Source organism: Staurois parvus, unplaced genomic scaffold, assembly GCF_062004578.1.
Source record: "Staurois parvus isolate SC_StPar_1 unplaced genomic scaffold, SC_StPar_1.0 ptg000026l, whole genome shotgun sequence".
Taxonomy (NCBI): domain Eukaryota; kingdom Metazoa; phylum Chordata; class Amphibia; order Anura; family Ranidae; genus Staurois; species Staurois parvus.
In genome coordinates this window covers 510,553-531,958 of record NW_028317822.1, presented here as the reverse complement: position 1 = coordinate 531,958, position 21,406 = coordinate 510,553, and the positions used below count along the sequence as shown (strand labels likewise).

The 21,406-nt window shown below is 42.8% G+C and overlaps 1 protein-coding gene across 1 annotated transcript in view; it reads right to left on the bottom strand.

Annotated features, from left to right (window-relative positions):
- The window catches only part of SETD3 (SET domain containing 3, actin N3(tau)-histidine methyltransferase), a 117,778-nt gene that overhangs the window by 14,123 nt on the left and 82,249 nt on the right, over window positions 1-21,406 (bottom strand). The window contains exons 9-13 of the mRNA XM_089656399.1: window positions 16,920-16,978; window positions 10,495-10,609; window positions 5,665-5,739; window positions 2,135-2,301; window positions 1,721-1,806 (exon numbers count right to left, since the gene is read on the bottom strand). Of these exons, the coding sequence (XP_089512525.1) occupies window positions 1,721-1,806; window positions 2,135-2,301; window positions 5,665-5,739; window positions 10,495-10,609; window positions 16,920-16,978 (502 nt within the window). The remainder of the gene's footprint in view (window positions 1-1,720; window positions 1,807-2,134; window positions 2,302-5,664; window positions 5,740-10,494; window positions 10,610-16,919; window positions 16,979-21,406) is intronic.

Here is a 21,406-nt window from a genome sequence, read left to right as displayed (position 1 = left end):
ATTATTTTGCATGGAAATATGTAGTTTTTTTATTGTAGGCTGTAATTTTTAGGAATAACTCACTGAAATCTGTCCGAACAAGAGTCTATTAAACATCCCGGGTATGATAAAATTTGAAACACAAAATCATAAATTGTAATTTAATAAATAATCATAAAAAATAATAATATAATAATAATACATTTAATTCAATAATAAAATCAAACCAAAAACACTGAAATTTGAAATATAGCGCCAAGTTCGCACATCACTGAGCAAAGTCGCAAAATTGTTTTCAGTGTCTGATGATGAATTTCCCCACAAATCATTATCACTCAATTCTGCAAGTGGTTCTGATTTACTATCGCTGTTCTCTAGCTGGTCTAAAACCGATTTTGACCTAAAGGGACACTTTTTGGACGCCATGGAAGTTTCCAGGCAGAAAGAACAATCAAAATGCAGGCAGGGTGCAGGACAAAGCAGTAGGGACAAAATGTATGTGAAATGGGTTGAAACAGCAATGTTTTACTATGTAAAATCGTTTTGAAAAAAATGAAATTTTTTTAAAATTTTCAAATTTCCCGCTGCCGGCTGCGCCCGTACGTCCCGACGTCACAGGGACCGGAACACAGGAGCCGGATGCCGGAATCAGCCGGAGGAGATGGCCGGGGACACTGCAGGGGACACATCGCGGGAGCGAAGGACAAGGTAAGCTCTGCAGGGACTCCCTATGCAGCGCCGCATGGTAAGCCCGAGTGTAGCTCGGGGTTACCGCTTTTGGTACAGACATTTTACCCCGAGCTACACCCGGGAATACCTCCAGGGAGGTTATTAGAAGTTAATGTGGCAGTTTTACACCATGTGCGGCCTTCTGTTCCTTCGGATGAATGTGGGTGCTGCCCGACCTGACTTGCTGACCTAAGGAGTGACCCAGGCTGAAAGTTGGCGACTTTAACCAGATAGTTGGATGCTGGATGTTAACATGCTTGCTTGATCTCTGTCGTAGGGATCAATCTTAATTAGTAGGCGGCCATTGTTACCTGTGGTGGAGGGCACAAGGTGTCTGGTCATCTCTTCCAGATATTTTCATTTAATAGGCATGCTTTACCGGTCTCAGTTTTTTTTGCAAGTGTGTTGAAGATTTTAGCATTACTGCACTTTTGATATATTCGACTTTTCACTCATCTTTATTGTTGATTTTATTGTTTTGTGTTGAAACAAACTTCTTATGTGCATATGTTGGAGGCTATAGCCTGCAGCACTGATCAAGCAGGGTGGTTGTACAGAAGTTGATCAGTAGGTCGAATTCTCTTCAACCTCCCTGCCCATATATGGATTGAATTTCGGCCCATCCCTGGTGAGCCAGACAAATTTTGATCCATGTATGTCTGACTTAACAGATGTGCTTGATATCTCCCTTTAGTGCAGGGGTGGGCAAACTGCGGCTCTCCAGCTGTTGCAGGACTACAAGTTCCATCATGCCTCTGCAAGTCATAGCTGTAATTGTCAGTTTTGTAATCTTTGCAATGCCTCATGGGAAATGTAGTTCCACAACAGCTGGAGAGCCGCAGTTTGCCCACCCCTGCTCTAGTGCATTAGGGGCAGACCAACTGCAGGTGATGCTCAAAGTCAAGATCATTTCTTGCTTTTATCAGGTTAGCCAAAGAAAATCTAATCTACAGCTGGTCAGATTGCTATGGTTAATTGCATCCGGCCATAACAGACAGTTCAGATATCTCACCTTCACTCATGCAGAAGACTCTAAGAAAGGCCAGCAGTTGAGCTGATATCGGAGGCTCTGTGACATGCAGAGCAAACACACTGGAACTGTAAAAAGAGACAGATTACAATCAGCATCTGACAGAATAACATCAGGTCAAAACAAAATGCCAGCTTGATGATTGGACAATGAAGGAACAGCAGTCTGCTGATCTCCATAGTCTCTAATCCCCTTACCAGCAGGAGGCACCTGAAGGGCCATGAAGCAAATGAAGACTTGAGTGTCACTTCACACAAACTTCTCAGCATAACTTATTATCAACGCTGGCTTCATCACACCATGAAATACAACTATGGCAAGCTTTGTGGTACAGCACCGGTTACACAAGAACTATTTGAAGTGTTCCAAGAAAAGGCGGACACAAATGCTACTTACGTCGGGATGCCTGCTCGGGCTAGGACCTCGGCCTTCATGGCGTACAGCCTGTCGCTCTTACTGACGCCTAGTTTTATCTTCACCCGGTCATGAGCATTGTTTTCAAAGAAAAATCCGTTATGGATGACAAACTCAGCGTTTGACCGAGTGCCGTAAAAAATGTAAATCTGCGTTTGGACAAGAGAAAAGAGATAAGAAAGAATCACAAAGAAAAGGGGGAAGCCTAATATAAAATATATTCTCTGCATTTGGACAAGAGACACCCACTGCTCTGTTTATCCAACTATGATAGCAAAATAATTATTATCCATCTTCCACCCCGTAAAAGTGATTGTGTGGTTTATGCGTGAGACACAAATTCGATCCATAAAAGGTTTCTTCTGTGATGCTGGCAGGCTCAGACAAGCAGACAACACCAATGACATGCACATCTGAGGCTTGAGCTGTATATGCTGGACAGGATATTAAAGGGACCAGTCTGTAAAAGTCTGATACTTCAGATATTCATGAAAAAATCTGAGCGTCGATAGATCTTGATGACGGACTAGTAGGATTGAATATCAAAGCTTCAGGTTTCAGACTAGATAAGGCAGGTATGCTCCTGTAGGGGTTAATTTACTGATGAGCATTAGTTGGAGGTTAGGTTATGACAGGCGGTTAAAGTTAACCTGACAGACTATTAAGAGTTTTAAAAACAGAGCTTTTATATGATATATATATATATATATATATATATATATATAAAAAACATATACACACATAGACATGTGGGTTTTATTCAGCTACCGTTAGGAGATGAGACACTAGCAAACAGAAAAAAATGCGATGGCCCACCCACTATAACTTCATCGCTAACCATTATGCATCAGTTTTGTCAGCAAGTAGTACAAGGGCCAAGACAAAGTGACTGGACCTGTGTCCCTCAAAGGACTACAAGAAAATACGATTTTTGCACCAATTAAATCATTTTTTTGATCATCCGTTAAGCAACAAATGGATATAAGAAATCATAGATATGAGGGACATCCACAGGTTTTCAGGATCCAACTGATGTGGAAATCTTACTAGAAGTGTATCTGAAGGAACAATTGGTGAAAATGCCAGAGAAAAAAACATCAGGTATCAATATGGAAAATTGCTACTATAATGAAAGGCATCAATAATTAATCTGATGCTCCAGGTCAGGACAGGTATCACCAGTGAAGGAAACTTATCTTCAAGAATAATGGACCTCAACAATACAGTGGAGGAGGCCAACCAAGCATCATCATAATAAAGGGAACAACAGGTGGGGGGAAACTTAGGTTAACAGCAAAAGTGGTCAAGAAAACAAAAATGTTTGTTTGGTAAAGGCCAAAAACTAGGCTATGCAATCAGTGACCTCAAAGCATGAATATTGGACAACAACTGTGGCTTGAAGCATAGTATTCTAAAATCTTGGATGAGGGAGATCCTGAATGTATAACAATGAAGGGTAGAGTACCAGGCCTCTGTTAAGGAAGGGACTGAGAGAATCATGCACCTATATAAAAGGGAGGCTAGGTGAGGATAATGCAATAGAAGTACAGGGACCTCAGAACAAAAAGGGATGAGAAGTAGACCTCCAAACTCACAGCAATAATTGACACAGGAGGTGAGAGGGTCATGGATTTTATATACACTGCTCAAAAAAATGAAAGGAACACTTTGAAAACACATCAGACTTCAATGGGGAAAAATCTCCTGCTGGATATCTATACTGATATGGACAGGGTAATGTGTTAGGAATGTAAGGATGCCCAATCGTTTGATGGAAATGAAAATTATCAACGTACAGAGGACTGAATTCACAGACACCCCGAAAATCAAAGTGAAAAGAGAGGGAGGGGGGAGAAGGGGGAGAAGGGGGAGGGAGGGGGGAGAAAGGAGGGGTGGAGAGAGAGAGGAAGAAAGGAGGAGAGAGAGGGGGGGTGAGAGGGGGAGAGGGGAGGGGGAGCGAGAGAGGGGGGAGGGAGAGAGAGGGGGGAGGGAGAGAGGGGGGAGGGAGAGAGGGGGGGAGAGAAGGGGGGAGATGGGGGAGAGAGAGGGGGTGGAGAGAGAGGAGGAGGAGAGAGGGGGAGGAGAAAAGGGGGGAGAGAGGGGGGAGGAGAAAGAGAGAGGGGAGAGAGAGAGAAACGGGGAGAGAGGGGGGAGAGAGAGAGAGAGAGGGGAGGAGATAGAGAGAGGGTGAGGGGGAGATGGAGAGACAGAGAGGGGAGGGGGAGAGAGAGGGGGGGGGAGGGGGAGAGAGGGGGGGTGGAGAGAGAGGGGGGTGGAGAGAGAGAGGGGGAGAGGGGGGTGGAGAGAGAGGGGGAGAGAGAGGAGGGGGGAGAGGAGAAAGAGAGGGGGGGGAAGGGAGGAGAAAGAGAGGGGGGATAGAGAGGGGAGAGGAGAAAGAGGGGGGATAGAGAGGGGAGAGGAGAAAGAGGGGGGGGGGGGATGAATGAGAATCTCATGTGCAGTGAGATGAGGTTCAGTTTATGAAGTGCCCAAAAGTCTAACCAACTCTGCTTTGTCATGTGTACCCTTCAGTGTGCTCACTATAATGTCATAATGTTAACATCCCCATTCTTTTGTTTCACAAACAAAGAATTTGCAGTTCTATTATGCAGTGCAATGAATAGTAACAGCTCACCAACTGACCTTAAATTGAAACTCAGTCAAATCGCCTTTCTATTGTACTTGGTTAGGACAAACTAGAAGGGGTAAAGCCTCCCTTTTTCCACTTGGTAGGGAAGGGTTAGATACTCCCAATCACTAAAATAATGTTATACTTTCAAAAGTGGCTTTTGTTTTTTTTTTTTGTTTTTTTAATCTGCAGCTTTCAGTTAAAGAATGCCCGGCTACCCTGCCATGAAAACCTTTATTTAGATACTTCCTGCTGTGGGGTGACAATGGTTTCCTAATTGTGCGCCTGCGTTGTCACATGAATTACTTAAAAAAAAAAATTTAAAAAAAGCATCTGTCCTGTTGCTCATTGCGCAGGCATGGTTCACCATTATAACCATCAGGAATTTGGTCAAGACAATGATTTGCTGCCAACACCAGAGCGAGGGCATATAGACATGAAATGGCTAAAACAGCTTGCAGGAAATCAGCACAATTAAGATGCAAAATAAAATTTAAAAAAGCAAAAACAGTTTTTTATTTTTTTTTTTAAATATGGCAATTGTTTATGCTACACAGTGCTTTAACAAACTACACATCATCCTGTTTAGTTTTAGATCTAATTTAAATGTAAAATAATGTTTTGGTGCGGCAGACATCGTTGCCTTTTAAGGATAATTGGCTTACTAAATCACATAACGTGGGCAGATTCCTTCTGCTTACACATAAAGGGGAATTTTCGATCAGGTTATTTATAAACAGATGTATGTGAATATTCTCAGGCTCTATAAGAAGTCGCCATAGTAATTATTCAGGCTCTCTGTAGACATCCCTCAATTGCCCTCCGGCTACAAACTCACAATATGGTTCTTAATTCACAAATGGTCCACTCTGCCACATCTTACCTGTTCTCCGGCTTTAAACTCCTGCAACGCCACGCACTCGCATCGGTCATCCTCTAAATTATAACCGGTAGTTATCTAAGCAAGAGGGGAAAAAAGTAATGAATAAAGATTTCAACTCATTAGATACTATTTTACCTGCAGGGAGATTGTCTCTTTAGACGGCATGAAACATTAATGAAAATCATTCAACGTGCGACTCTGTTCCACCTGACGTGACAGGTTTGGAGCTGAATATTTTATGAAACCTACTGGGGATCACAAACACGCCGTATTAAGAGAAGCAAAACTGGGTTCTCATTTAACACCTGCTTGCTGCAGCCGTTATGCTGAATGTGCCAACGGGAGGATGGGCGCAAGATGGGGTTTATTTCACGAGGTAGTGCAAAGTGCACTAAAGAGATTGCAGATTAAAGGGGACCTGTCATCACAGAAACACCTCTTCTGCCATAGTGGAATTCCTTCTGTGCAGTTATATTTCTTGAGGAGGTGCTTTCCAGAGAAACTGCCCCATTGTTGGTGTCATTAGGAGAATTATTCCCCACTGTTGGATAGAAGCAAGCAAAAGGCTGCATCTGGCTCCCAGGCCGCAGTTTGGAGACCACTGCTCTAACCCAAAAAGGACATGGTGACTGTGCCGCTACTTGGAAAAAAAAAAGCTTCAAAATGGGCTTCCTTTAAATAAAAGGATTAATAGTTACGCTTCCCACAGTTCATGCTTCTGATCTCCATGGTCTTCAAGCGCTACCCTGTCTGAACAATCTTCAGCATCCAACATTTCTAAGAGTACTGGATGCCTGCTCCCAGTCTGTGCTCTCTTCTGCCAGTTTCTATCCCACCACGAGACACAGTAGTGACAACGGGTTAAGCAGCAAAAGACCACCTACTAAATGTGACCTGCTACCAGAGCCAAACCAAAAACCAGGTACTTCAAAGATTGGGATATACATGAGTATTCCCCTTGTCTCCCGCCATGTAGGGCTCTGCCCCAAGTGGCCAATCACCAGCTCTGAGTGTTCTCACAAGCAGAGTGTATTTAGCCCTATGCAAATACTGACTTTAAAAAAGTCAGTATTAGAATACATTTTTCAGGAGACTCCATTGGCAGACTGAGGCTGGGAGCCTGGTGAAAAAAGGAGCAGCAACCTTACTTTTAAGGCTGAGGCCCAGTACACACTGCAAGTTTTTGCTAGGTTAAAAAACAAAAAAAAAACAAAAAACAGATTGTCGTACCAACACAAGTGATGTTGGTGCGGCAATCTCTCCCGGCTGTGCTATTGTATTCTGACAGGGAGACCCCCCTCCCCAGCAAAATACACTGGTCACCGCCATTGGCTGCAAGCGCTGATTGGATTCTGGTTTTCCAGCATGTTCCTTTTGTCGAAAGGCATTTGTCAGGCCAGCTTCTGATGGACATATAGCTGTATACACTGACTGAAAGTCGATTGGTTCCTGCTCAAGTGGCCAATTTTCAACCTGTGGTTTCCCAGCTTTACTTTGCAAATTTATTTCCTTAATATTGGTTCATTTTAATCTACGATTAGGCCCTCTCTCCAAGAAATCATAACTCTCATCCTACAAGGCAACCTAATAACTATTATAATATCAATTCCTCTCCAACACTAACTTGTCTGCCAGAATCGGGGTGCCAATGTTTTAGTGCTGGTCTATTTGAAAGTTTCTACCTCATTGATTGTTAGAATATTCCTCCGAGTTAAAGTAGAATTCCAGCTTATACCTAACTAGCCTTAACAATGTCCCCTCACCCCTCCTAACACCTATGCTGACTAACCTGGGTAAAAACAAAACAAACAAAAGGAAAAAAAACAAAAACAAACAAAACAAAAAAAAGGTATATACTTGCTCATTTTCAGCCCTCTCCGGTCTGGTCAATTGATCCCCTGCTTCAGGCAGCCGCGACTGCAGGGGAGAGGAAAGAGTGCTTGACAATGGCTGGAGATTCCAGGAATGGTGACGTCACCCATAGGCTCCCATGATCCATCCATTGTCGGTGCTCTCTCCTCTGTCCTGCAGCCACCACTAACTGCCAAAGGGCAACCAGATCATGTGACCAGACCAAATGTTGGGATAAAAATAGGGTGTGTGTGTATATATATATATATATATATATATATATATATATATATACACATATACACACACACACATACATACATACATATATATATACATATACACATACATAAACACACACATATATATATATATATATATATATATATACACAATTTTTTTTTTTTAAACACAGGTTAGTCAGCATAGGTGTTAGGAAGAGGGAGGAAGCAGTTTTATACTAGTTAGGTTTAGGCTGGAATTCTACTTTAACATGCCAGTCCCTGTCCAGAGACCGTTAAACAGGAATTCTGACTTCAAGTGCCACTTGTTCTGGGTCAGTGGTTCAATAAGTAAGGAAGCAGATTGATCATTATGACAGCCATGGGAGCAGAAACTTCTGAAGGAGTTTGGCAATGCCATTTCTCCTGGCAGTGTCACTTTTTGTCCAGCCAGTTAATTACTTCTGATTGGTTGCTTGATAGAAAAATGTGTGCTGCTAATCAGCTTGGCTCTCTACACTTACCTTTACTGAATATTCTAAAAATGTCTCAAAATATAAAAATCAGGCATGATCTGTGCCATTATTATAGGACACAAAGGGTCTAAAAGCAAATACAATAGCCAATCATAATTCAACTGCCATATCCAGTGTCATTTTGGAACTGGCTGGTTGATAAGTGCTCTTTCCAGGGGCTTATTATAAAACGGTTCATGATAAAATAACAATTATACATGAACTGTCATTCCTCCTGATGTGAAATAAAAGACATTCCCTATACCTATCCCATATCAATGAGGAAGAAATGTAGTGTTCTGCACAGCCACAACATGGCTGTAAAATGGGGTAAGAACCTAGGAATAGGTGGACCAGCTCCTCAGGTCAATGCACGATTCAAAACTACATTTCACATGAGCTGCACAAAGTTTGTTGCACTATGAAAGCTCTTGGCTTCTGGAAAAGTGCGGCTATACTGACATATATGAAAAGAAGACTTCCTACTATCAGCGGGTCAAAGGCCAGCACGAATATACACCTCGGAAACAAACAGGATTTATAATGCAAGAATTTGATCAAAAATTGATGGGAACATCAAAGTGGCGGATATGAGAAAACTAGAACTGTTGCCTCCACCAGTCAAGGTTCACTTGAGGGATGAAACGTGATTGGTTGCCATGGGGGAGGGCTCCATATTTCCTCTAGGTGGACCCGGGCATGTATTTAAAAAGTAGCTCCACTTTTGTTGTGAAAAAACATTCCCTTCTGGGTGATCTATGTACATTGCAAGGGTTTTAACAAACGTCCTAGTTTTTTTATTTTTAAGGCTACGTTCACACTAGCTTTGTCAGCAGGCATCAGACAGGCGTTTGGGAAGCGTTTTTAATGCTTCTGAAAAGGGCTATGAAAATTCTGCACATGGCAGCACACAGTGCTGTTCACACGGAAGCATTAGCGTTGTGGCAAAACGGACGCCTCAAGTCCAGTCAGGAGGAGTTGAAGCCTCCCATTCAAGTCTATGGTGACGTTTCTCAAATGCCTGGCAGGAGTTTGCAGCGTTAATACCATTAAACTTCATTACAGGCATTTGTGGTGCAGTTTTAATGCTTTGCAAATGTTGCAAAAACGCGCATAAGGAGTTTGGGGAGCGTTAAAACCGTTTCCCAAACGCCCGTCAAACGCTATAGGGGCATTTGGCAGGAGTTACAAATAAAGTGAAGCGTGAACGAAGCCTAAGAAATAGCTGCTCATATGTCTGTGTCCATGTGCAAAGTGAATGTGAATAGGAGTTACTTTATAATTATCAATAAGATGCTGCACTTGCAGGGTTATAAAGAGGAAAGTGGCAGGGTCTGCATCCCTTTGGGCGATTTTCCTTTGGAAGTATTTGGGATATATATATTTTTTTTTGGCCATTTCTTTTTCCCATGAAAGTGGAATTAGCTTTTAGGGCTTCATGATGTAAACCAAGAACTCAAAACAGAATTAATTTCCAGAAACAGCAGCCAAAGCCATTTTGTATCCATGCCCAGTCTGCCTTGTACTTAGGCTCTACAAAGTTAGGCTTTGTCTTGACACATTTTCCACTTCAACCCCTTTGCCGTTTGCCTAAATATGACTTATTTTGCTCTCAAACAAAACAAAATGCTATCAAACAACAAACATGTTATACTTACCTGCTCTGTGCAGCCAATGAGGATGGAGAGTCTCTTGTGCACATCCCTGGATCGTGATGAGGCTCAGGTAAGTATTAGGGGAAGATGCTGAACACAGAAGGGATTTTTACCTTCATGCATAGAATGTATGAAAGTGAAAAAAAATCCTTGAGCCTTTACAACCACTTTAAGGCTCCCAACCCCCACATATACTTATTTTCCGCACAGGACTGTGCCGCACTGAGTAGTCCTGACACTGGGTAAGCTCTATGTTGGATGGTATTGGAGCTTATACAGGGTTGATGAAGGGTTGACTAGTGATTAGACGCTAAGGGCTGAACGCCGCATCATGGGAGGAGGTCACATGCTCCCCCATACATGAGTGTCAGTTATTCCTTGGTGGCTAAGTAATAGCCTCAATAATAGTCAATTTTTCACATGCTTCATGAATTTATGGACTTGAAAAATCACTAATTAACTTCCAGCATGTATTTTCTGAAAGCAGAGGATGTATATATTTAAAAGATGTATGCCTTTAGATATGATATACGTATCAATACATATTTCTACCAGTACTTACTAAACAAAGCAGAAAGCATCACCTACCAGGCCATTGGTGTGGTTACACATGTCCCAGAGTGGAATTAATGCCAGAGTCACCCGTGAACCGTCCTCTGTAGGGATCTGATTCTGACGCGTCATGACGGAGGACACGGCCCATCTGTACCCAGGAAAACACGTGTTAACAAATGTCTGCTTGTGCAGTAAGAAATCAAAATAAAACAATAGAGGTACACTCCACTGAAATGTGACAATTGGGTACAGAAATAGATTCGTACAATATTTTTGTAGATGTCCCTACTAAATAAAACCCTATTTCTTCCATTACCTTGGTGTACTAACCTTCTGAAGAATGAGCCTGGAATCTGCAAGTCAGTGATTCCCAAAGATAATAGTCTCTCTACTGTCAACATATGGACACAGTCTATTGCAGGCCATAGACGGGGAGAAAACCGGCCGTTTCTTTTTTTTTTTTAAACGAAAAATCGGTCGTTCAATCGGCCGATGTTACCACCATTGGTAAGAAAAAGTCGGCTGATTTTCGTCCTGTCTACGGCCAGCAAATATAATAGCGGTGTCCCTGCAGAGAGCTCCGCTATTATATTTGACAGAAGAAATAGAATAAGAAGAAGAAAAAGAAGAAATAGAATATGAATAAGAAGAAGAAAAAGAAGAAATAGAATATGAATAAGAAGAGGAAAGAAGAAATAGAATATGAATAAGAAGAGGAAAGAAGAAATAGAATATGAATAAGAAGAAAAAGAAGAAATAGAATATGAATAAGAAGAAGAAAAAGAAAAAATAGAATATGAATAAGAAGAAGAAAAATTTGCAACAATGTATCTATTTGTATCCATTTCGGATACAGAGGTTTCTATTTGGATACCAATAGATACAATGTTGCTATACTTTTAAATGTCAAATATAATATCGGACTGAAATTCTTTTTTTTTTCTTCTTCTTATTCATATTCTATTTCTTCTTTTTTTCTTTCTTCTTCATATTCTATTTTCTTCTTCTTATTCATATTCTATTTCTTCTTTTTCTACTTCTTATTCATATTCTATTTCTTCTTTTTCTTCTTCTTGCTGGTCACTGCTCATGCGCATTTTTTAAAATCGGTAAAAAGATTGGCCAATTTGTCCATCATTTGTCCATCATTGCCGCGAAAATCAGCCGAATGACAAAATTGGCCGATTTTTTTTCCAACATGACCAACCAAAAAAAAAAAAAAAAGTGTCAAAATCACGAAAAACAGCCGACCGATTACCCCACGAACGATCCGAAAATCAGCCGATTTTTTTTTTCGGCCGAAAAATAGGCCGGTTTTCTCCCCGTCTATGGCCTGCATATGACAGTATTTGCAGTGTGTGTGTCTTCATGCATCATCACCTCCCTCATAAAGGAGGGGGGGGGGGACAGGTTGTCAGTGACAGCCCCCTTATTTCTTATAGGACAGGTTTTCTTTCAAAGACAACTGTACTTTGAGTACATGTAGGGCACATTCACACAGGTGCAGAGGCCCATTCAGCAAGTTGATATACATGTTGACGCATCTGGGAGTGAGAGATGTTCAGGGCACCCGCTGCCAGTGGTAAAACTCAGTGACAGGCTGACCAATGCAGAAGATTTATGGATCTTCCCCGAACATGGTAATATCTACATAGGTACAGGGATGGATGCATGGCCCTGAATGCACACTGTAAACGCTCGGATGTGTGGAAAGATACAGGAGCTCCTGTCATTGATTTTTTTAACAGGCTGCTGGCGGTGGATGCACAGAGCGTCTATCACTCAAGGGTGCATAAAAAGACACATAAACATGCAATATACAAACCTCTGCGTCCATGTGAATGAGCCTTGTAATTCGCTGTGCAGCTCTCTAGAAGCCTCCCAGCTGGACGCTGCTTTTATTTATTTCTATGGCAGGGCAACCCATCACTAGGACAAATGTCCTTGGAATGAATAGAAATTGTGCAAAAGAAGCAGAGCCCAGCCAGAAGACGAAGAGTGCAGCTCCCAGCAAAGAGGCTGTAGGGGTGGGTAATACAGCTCCTGTCAGGTCCTAAAGTATTACTAAACCCAGGACCCTGAATTCACTATATCTGGTCTCTCACAGTAGTATATAGCAGCCTTGTGACTTCTATCAGTGTTCGGCTGAGCACTGGTTAATCTTGTAGGAGGAGTTTTCATTTTCCTATGACTGTCCTAGGAGACTGTATACCCCTGACCCTCTGTCTGGACAATTCTGATTGGCCCTGTGTTGATCACATGCACTCTCCAAAAAAGAAAAAAAACAAAAACCAATAAAAAAAAACACCTCTCTAGCAAAACACACCACACTGAGCATGTGCAGAGTGCCTCCTAGGCTCTGTACTATGAGCAGATGGATTGGGGACAGTAAAAGAAGGGGAGGATCAGAAAAGACAGAATCAAACAGCCTTTTCAAATAATGTGGTGAATAAACCCCTTAGGTTCCACAGTGAGTACAACAAGCATGCTTTACTACATATACAGACTTGCTTGTACTGTTGTGGGTTTAGTAACACTTTAAGCTAGTCATGTATGGATACAAATTCAGCCGATTCAGTAGGGACCATCCAACTTTTGATCCATGTATGAGCAGGCTGGTAGTATAGAGATCAATCTACATATCGACTTCTCTGCAACCACTCTCAGGTTTTTCTAGATCCATCAGTGCCGCTGGCTATAGCCGGCTGCACTGATCAGTGCATTCTGAAGGAAGGGAAGTCTCCTCGCTGCCAGAATACAACAGTTCAACGGAAAGGATTTTTCCATCCACGCTGAGTGTATAAATGGGGGAATAAAGTCTTTTTTTTCCTTCAACCCTCAGCTTACAAATTATTAGATGTGATGGCTGCATTATTTTTTTCCTCTGTTTTCACCGAGTGATCTGATCAGTAACACACCTTCTGTATTAGAGTGCCCCCACTCTGGGTGAAGGAGCACAGGGGGCAACTTTGGACAACAGCATTGGTAATTTGGGGCAGGGGAGTGTTAGCTGTACTAGCAGATTTAAATTCTCTAACAATTTGAAGCCAAACTCTAGCTCACACTTTATAATCCGTTATAGCAACAGTTTTGTTCCTTTTGGCATAAAGGTTTTACATAAATACACTGCTCAAAAAAATTAAAGGAACACTTTTTTTTTCATCAGAGTCTAGCATCAAGTCAAAAACTCCTGGGATATAGGTCTGGTCAGATAAGTAGCAGAGGGGGATGTTAATCAGTTTCAGCTGCTTGTTTGTTAATGAAATTAACAACAGGTACACTAGATGGGCAAAAACAAGACAACCCCCAAAACAGGAACGGTTTTACAGGTGGAGGCCACTGACATTTTTGTCCCCACTCATCTTTTCTGACTGTTTTTCACTAGTTGTGCATTTGGTTAGGGTCAATGTCACTACTTGTAGCATGAGGCCTTACCTGGACCCTACAGAGGTTGCACAGGAGTCCAACTCCTCCAGGATGGCACATCAATACATGCCATTACCAGAAGGTTTGCTTTGTCTCCCAGCACAGTCTCAAGAGCATGGAGGAGATTCCAGGAGACAGGCAGTTACTCTAGAAAAGCTGGACTGGACCATAGAAGGTTCTTAACCCATCAGCAGGACCGGTATCTGCTCCTTTTGTGCAGGGAGGACCAGGATGAGTACTGCAAGAGCCCTACAAAATGACCTCCAGCAGGTCACTGGTGTGAATGTCTCTGACCAAACAATCAGAAATGGACTTCATGAGGGTGGCCTGAGGGCCCGACGTCCTCTAGTGGGCCCTGTGTTCACTGCCCGGCACCATAGACCTCAATTGGCATTTGCCATTGAACACCAGAATTGGCAGGTCCATCACTGGTGCCCTGTGCTATTCACAGATGAGAGCAGGTTCACCCTGAGCACATGTGACAGACGTGAAAGGATCTGTAAAAGCCATGGAGAACGTTATGCTGTCTGTAACATCGTTCAGCATGACCGTTTTAGTGGTGGGTCAGTGATGGTCTGGGGAGGCATATCCATGGAGGGACACACAGACCTCTACAGGCTAGACAATGGCACCTTGATTGCCATTAGGTATCGGGATGAAATCCTTGGATCCATTGTCAGAACCTACGCTGGTGCAGTGGGTCCTGGGTTCCTCCTGGCGTACGACAATGCCCGGCCTCATGTGGCGAGAGTATGCAGGCAGTTCCTGTAGGATGAAGGAATTGATACCAATGAATGGCCCCCACGCTCGCCTGACCTAAATCCAATAGAACACTCTGGGATGTCATGTTTCGGTCCATCCAACACCTACACGTTGTACTTCAGACTGTCCAGGAGCTCAGTGACGCCCTAGTCCAGATCTGGAAGGAAATCCCCCAGGATACCATCCGTCGTCTCATTAGGAGCATGCCCCAATGTTGTCAGGCATGCATAAAAGCACGTGGGGGCCATACAAACTACCGAGCACCATTTTGAGTTGCTGAAATAAAATTTCAGCAAAATGGACTAGCCTGCATCATTTTTTTTTACTTAGATTTTCGGGGGGACCTTTGAATTTTGATTTCCATCAAACGATGGGGCATCCTTACGTTCCTAACACATTACCCCGTCCATATCAGTATAGATACCCAGCATGATATTTTTCCCCATTGAGATATGATGTGTTCTCAGAGTGTTCCTTTCATTTTTTTGAGCAGCAGAAGTAAATAAAATCTGACCATTGTAAGCACCCATGTCAATGATAAATGGTTTGTCTCAACCCCCTAACTGCTATTTCTGCAGGACATCTTGTTCTGTTGAAGTGGTAGACTGCTGGAACCTCTGTCAGCTTTGTATTGTTGTCTAATTTAGATTTTCCCTCACTTATTGCCTGGTAAAAAAAAAAAAATTCCCAACAACAGGAAGTGAGAGGAAATCTCTCTAGAAGCTTTGGGTATAGATACACTTTACAAATTCTCAAATCGATACATTTATAGAATAACTTGGCTACAGTTACCCTTTAGGCCCAGTTCACACCATGAATTGCACAGGAATGTGCACCACAATCCTGTGTAATTCCCAAAAACAGGAAGTGAGAGGAAATCTCTCTAGAAGTTTTGGGTATAGATACACTTTACAAATTCTCAAATCGATACATTTATAGAATAACTTGGCTACAGTTACCCTTTAGGCCCAGTTCACACCATAAATTGCACAGGAACGTGCACCACAATCCTGTGTAATTCACATACGAATCATTGCAGTGCGATCTGAGCCTATTCATTTTGAATGGCTTAAAATTGCACCACATCACTCCAGGCTGCAACTGAACTGCATGGTAGGTTTCTACCATGCGATTTGGTGCCGCAAACTCACTACATTTGCAACCTGCGTAACATTGCAGTGACACCCGCTGCATATTGCAAGGACAGTGAGTGTTTATTGTGAACCTACACTTAAAGCTGAACTCCAGGTAAACTGCTAAATACAGAGTTGAAACATAAATGGAAGCCTATGAAACCAGAGCCTGGTTGGTGACATGACTATTTATAATGCAGTCAGTAGTTCTAAAGTTAAAATGTTTTTTTACCTTAATTAACTTTCTTAGGTTAAAAAAAAAAAAAAAACAAACTCCCCGCCACCTACCCTACCCACTCCCAGCCCTAAAACACTTACCTGACTCCTATCACTGCACCAGCACTGTCCTGGCTGTAACACTGCTCGTTCACTTCCTGGCCTCACAGGAGACACTGAGAGCAGGGAGAGGCAGAGGTTCCTGCTGCTGTCAGTCAAACTCCTGTGAAGAGGGACTGGGAGTGGCTTACCAGCTCTGTGTGTCTATGAATGCACACAGCCCAGCACAGAAGCACTTACGCACGGGTGCCTCCACAGCATCCAACTTGCAAAGGAGGCACCTGGAGGAGAGAACATCACTGGCAAGGGACTGCTAAAGAAGAGGGAATGCTCTGTGCAGTATTTTTGCACAAAGTAGGTACACATAAAATCTTTTTTATTTGAATTAAAAAAAAAAAATGAATATTCGTTTTAAACAACACAGATTGGTAACTACCCTCCCCTTCTCCCCCCAAGCCTTTTACAGTGAAAGAGCAGCAGCAGTAGACTAATGAGCTAATTTCTCCGCTCACAATGATCTCTCCACCCTTCAGCATGTTCCTTGTTAGCACATGTGCTCTGCAGCACACCTGATTGGCAAATAATGCTGACTCTCCCTCCTCCATTTCAATGATCCTGTATAGGGTAGCATCAATCAAATTCAGGTGCTGACCCCAGTTGCATTTCAAAAACACATTTCGTGATTTTAACGTATCTAACTACATTACATTTTTTTAAAGCTATTTTTTAATCTCCGCCTGGAATTCAGCTTTAAAACAAATGCCAAGGACTGTCTAGCTCATTCTAAATTCGATAAATGAAAGCTAATCTGCCTCTCTGGGTGCTTTGATAGAGCAACGGGAAAAAAAATAAATAACCAACCTGTAGTCATCAAATGTGAATGCATCCTTTAGGGGCAGCTTGCTGGCATTTGGATGAGTCTGAGGGCAAGAAAGAGAAGAAGAGAGAAAACCCATCAGAACACACTGTGCAAAATTTCATCACTTTCCTTCCTAACCGATCCTAACAAGAGCCAAATGAAGCGGGAGGTGCCCGGCGATGTAACGCAGGGATCATCATGCTATTATGTTCTCATACATCAACGTCAACTTAATTTGTTGTGCCCAGCAGCTTCCATTAATCTGCGTCTCCGGATTCTGAGACGGCAACTCGCAGGCAGCGCAACTTTAACGATATAAGGTGGACGCTGCGGACAGGCAAGCGGCCATCATTTATACATGTCAGCCAGGAAGCAAGAATTAATTAGGCATTTCAGCTTACGCTCTCTAAACAAATGTTTCAAAGAAGGGTTTTTTTTTTCCCCTCTCCAGTTTCCCTCAGAAATTTTAATTTTCAATTTCACACTGTGGCAGGCATCGACATATTAAAGGGATCGTTCCGAAATCCTTTGTCGCTTTATTCTACGGGTTAGAAAATTAGCAGCTATTTTTGTTGGGAGGCGAAACGTTCAGTGGTTTTGATGTGTACAAGTAACATGGGGGGGGGCTGTGGACAGGGTGGCTGTCCTGACTAGCGCGCAGCTTTTTTTCTTTGTGGTGGTGGCAGCCATTTTGAATGCAGCAATGGACACTAATCCTTTATATTAAGATATTATACAGTTTATGGTTTCACCTCACAAATACGGTTGCCACCACTTAAAGCGTTGCTCCAGGTCCCCCAACAAAAAAAAATACTGTAGCTGCTGACTTTTGATAGAATGACTCTTACCTGTCCAGGGATCCAGCAATGTCCTCACCCAAGTGAATGGTTCCACAGTCTTCCTGTGAAGAATCCCAGAAGACTGCGGGTGAAAGAGGGGTTGAGGGCGAACGTCCAGCTCAGATCGCCAAAGCGCATCTGACCGGAAGTGGGAGCGGGTACCTGTCAAAAAAAGGTACCCACTCCCCCCTTCCCCCCCCCCCAAAAGTGCCAAATATGGTAGTGAAGGGGGAAGGAGGCAAACAAGTGCAACTTCCCCTTTTGGGTGAAGTTCCACTTTAAATCCATTGCTTTTCTACAATGCAGTAACTTCACCAACGTACCTTCTGGAGGCGCTGATGTATGTATAGGAAACAGCCTTTTTGAAAGTAGGGTTATAAATGTTTAAGGGTCCATTTACTTCTCTGCAGTGCATGAATGCACATGTGTTAACGCACGTTATGTCATGTTGCATTGAGGAACTTCAAGTCCCCCCCCTTTATTTGTTAATCCCTGCTTATCGAATTCGGAGCTGTGCACAAATCAGATACTAACTCACCCAGCAGATCCAGCGTTGTTCTGATCAGATACACTTTTCCTCTGCCACCGCTACCATTTTCCTCTGTGACATCATTGGGAGGCAGCCAACTTCTGGGTTTAGGCAGCCACCTCTCAATGAAACACCACTAGGCTCACCCTTTTTGTAAATGGGATACCAAAAGAGTGGAGAGTGCAAAATCTGGTGCAATTCTGCACAGAAACCAATCAGCTTCCAGGTTTTTGCTAAAAGCTTAAAAGCGGAGTTCCACTCAAAAGCAGCAGCTCTGCTTATTTGTCTCCCCCCCCCCCCCCCACTGCCATATTTGGCACCTTTTGTGGGGGAGAGGACACCTGTTCTTGACAGGTACCTGCTCCCACTTCCGGCTCAGTTCGATGCGGCAGACGTTTGGTCCCCTTCTCCCTCTCGCAGTTTCCTGGGAACTTTCACAGGTCCCAGAAGACCACCAGACCAATTAGGAGGCACAGCACGACTCGCGCATGCGCAGTGGGCACCAGGCTGTGAAGCCGCAAACTGTCACAGCCTGGAGCCCACAGTTGAGCTTCCACCGCTGTGGAGGAGAGAAGGGACGGCGCGGGTGAGAACATTGCTGGACTCTGGGACAGGTAAGTGTGTATTTATTAACCACTTCCAGACCGGACACTTTTACCCCCTTCCTGACCAGGGCAATTTTCAGCTTTTAGCGCTATCACACTTTGAATGACAATTGCGCGGTCATGCAACACTGTACCCAAATGAATTTTTTACCATTTTTTTTAGATAGATAAAGCTTTATTTTGGTGGTATTTATTCACCACTGGGATTTGTATTTTTTTTGCTATGTAAATGAAATGTCCAAAAATTTTTGAAAAAAAGTGTTTTTTTTATAAAATTTTGCAAATAAATAATATTTCATCATAAATCTTAGCCAAAATTTATTCCGTTATCTTTTTAGTAAAAAAAAAAATCCAAATTAGTTTATAAGCAAAAATTATAATTTTTAAACATTTTTTTTACATTTTTATTTTATTTTTTTATATTATTATTTTTTATTTTTTTTTTACATACTGTCACCCTAGCAGTACAGTGTCACCATGGTGACACTGTACTACTTGTGAGGGGTGATAACGATTTTTTTTTTTTTTTTACACTGATTGCTTTTACACCCATATAGGATGTAAAAGCAATCATTTCTCTTTCTCTCTGTGTGCATTCCTGCACTCATTGAGAAATACAGAGTGAGCTGTGATTGGTCACAGCTTGTCACATGGTACAAGGCTTGTGAATAGCCTTGTACCATGTGACCTCTGTGATCATTCACAGATTTCACACATAGTAAGCAATGATGTCAGAAGTGACATCTTGCTTACTACTTTGCATGTGATCACTGATTGGCCAATCAGTGATCACATGATCGGGACCTCGTACAGAGGTCCCGTCCGACGATCGGTATTTCACTGTGTCCGGAGGACACAGCGGGCACCGGATCGCGGTGCTGCGCGCTCCCAGGGAGCACGCACAAGCAGGGTGCGGGGAGGCCGTTTATAGACGGCCACCCGACCCTGCAGTGCCACCGTCCGGCCGTTTATATACAACGGCCGGTCGGGAAGTGGTTAAAAGTCACCAGCTACAGTTTTTGTAGCTGCTGACTTTTAATAAACACCAAAATGGTTGGAACTCTGCTTTAATTGAACAAGCTGACATTAGTAGCCGATTGGCTCCCATGCACAGCTGCACCAGATTTTGCACTTTCCAGTCTTAGTAAATCAACCCCTATGCCTCCTGGAATATGGGACTTACATATCCCAGAAGGCACCAGGAGCACTGCAGGAATTTCACGTAGGCAAGAACAGAGGATGGGGGCAAGACCAAAACCTGTACAATGGGGGAGAAAAAAAGCAAAAGATTTGTGTAGCGGAATGGAGGACTAGAGAGGCAGAAAGTTTGTTTTCAAGGTAAAGGTCTGCTTGAAGCCAGCCTGTGCAGACTATGCAGTCTAACATGCCTAAAATCACAAATGACCCTTTCTTTGTAATGCAATGCGAGGTGCACTGCCTAAGTGCTTTGGGGTAGCATTCAAATGAATTGCATCACAGCAGGGCATGTGCTTTACCACAATGCAGACGTTTGAATAGGCCCTCAAAGATATCTTTCGCTCTCCTTAAATGATCACATACTGCTCTGCAACAAGCATTTAACTGTACAACAAAACTGCCTAATAAAGAAGCAAAATTAACAGCAGCTGACCCCTATTGCAGCTTTTATGTAGAACTTTTATTTCAAAAAGGAAAAAAAAAACTGTGTGAGCTGGAGTTTGGCTTCAATTTATTAGTGTATTTAAATCTGCTAGTACATCTAACACCCCCTCACCTCAGACAGACAATGCTGCTGTCCAAAGGTGCCCCCTGTGCCCCTTCATCCAGAGTGGGGGCAGGAATACAGGAGGTACGTTATAATCAGACCACCAGAATGAGAAAAAAAAACTGAAAAAAAAGAAAACGTCTGCAAAAAAAAAAAAAAAAATGCAGCCACCACATCTAATGATTGCTAAGCTGCAATGTTTTACATTTTTTGGGTTCAATACCGCTTTAAGATCCTGGAGTGGAGCGGCTGCACGAATCCAAACGTGGAAGTCACGGTACACTGGGAGGCTGCTGAATCATCTATTTTTGTAACATTTAATCAGCTCAGGTGGAGCTAATGGTTGGGAGCTCTTTGATTGGGAAAGGCAACCATGACCATCAAAACTCAGAAGCTTGCAGGGAGAGAGGACTACAAATCAGGGCCCTTTGCTGAGGAATGGTCAAGCCAGAGACTGCTATTTTCTGTGACCTCTCATCATTTAACTTGAATGTTAGTTTTCATTCTTGTGTGTGAGAGACTCCCTGGTACCATGTAAAGAACTTTTAAATCACATATATAAAATGTTTCTCTGGGATCATTGCAGATTGATTTTTAAAATGAACATTGCCAGACAACTGGAGGTCTTGGCAAGATCTGTTCGTTGATTTTGGAGTTTAGGGCAAAGCACTACAGATGCTGCAAAGGGCCCCTTGTGATTGGAGGAAAGCTTGGTCACATGCCCTTGGTGGTCAAAGTGCAAACTTTTTGAAAGCCTCCAACCCCCATGGAC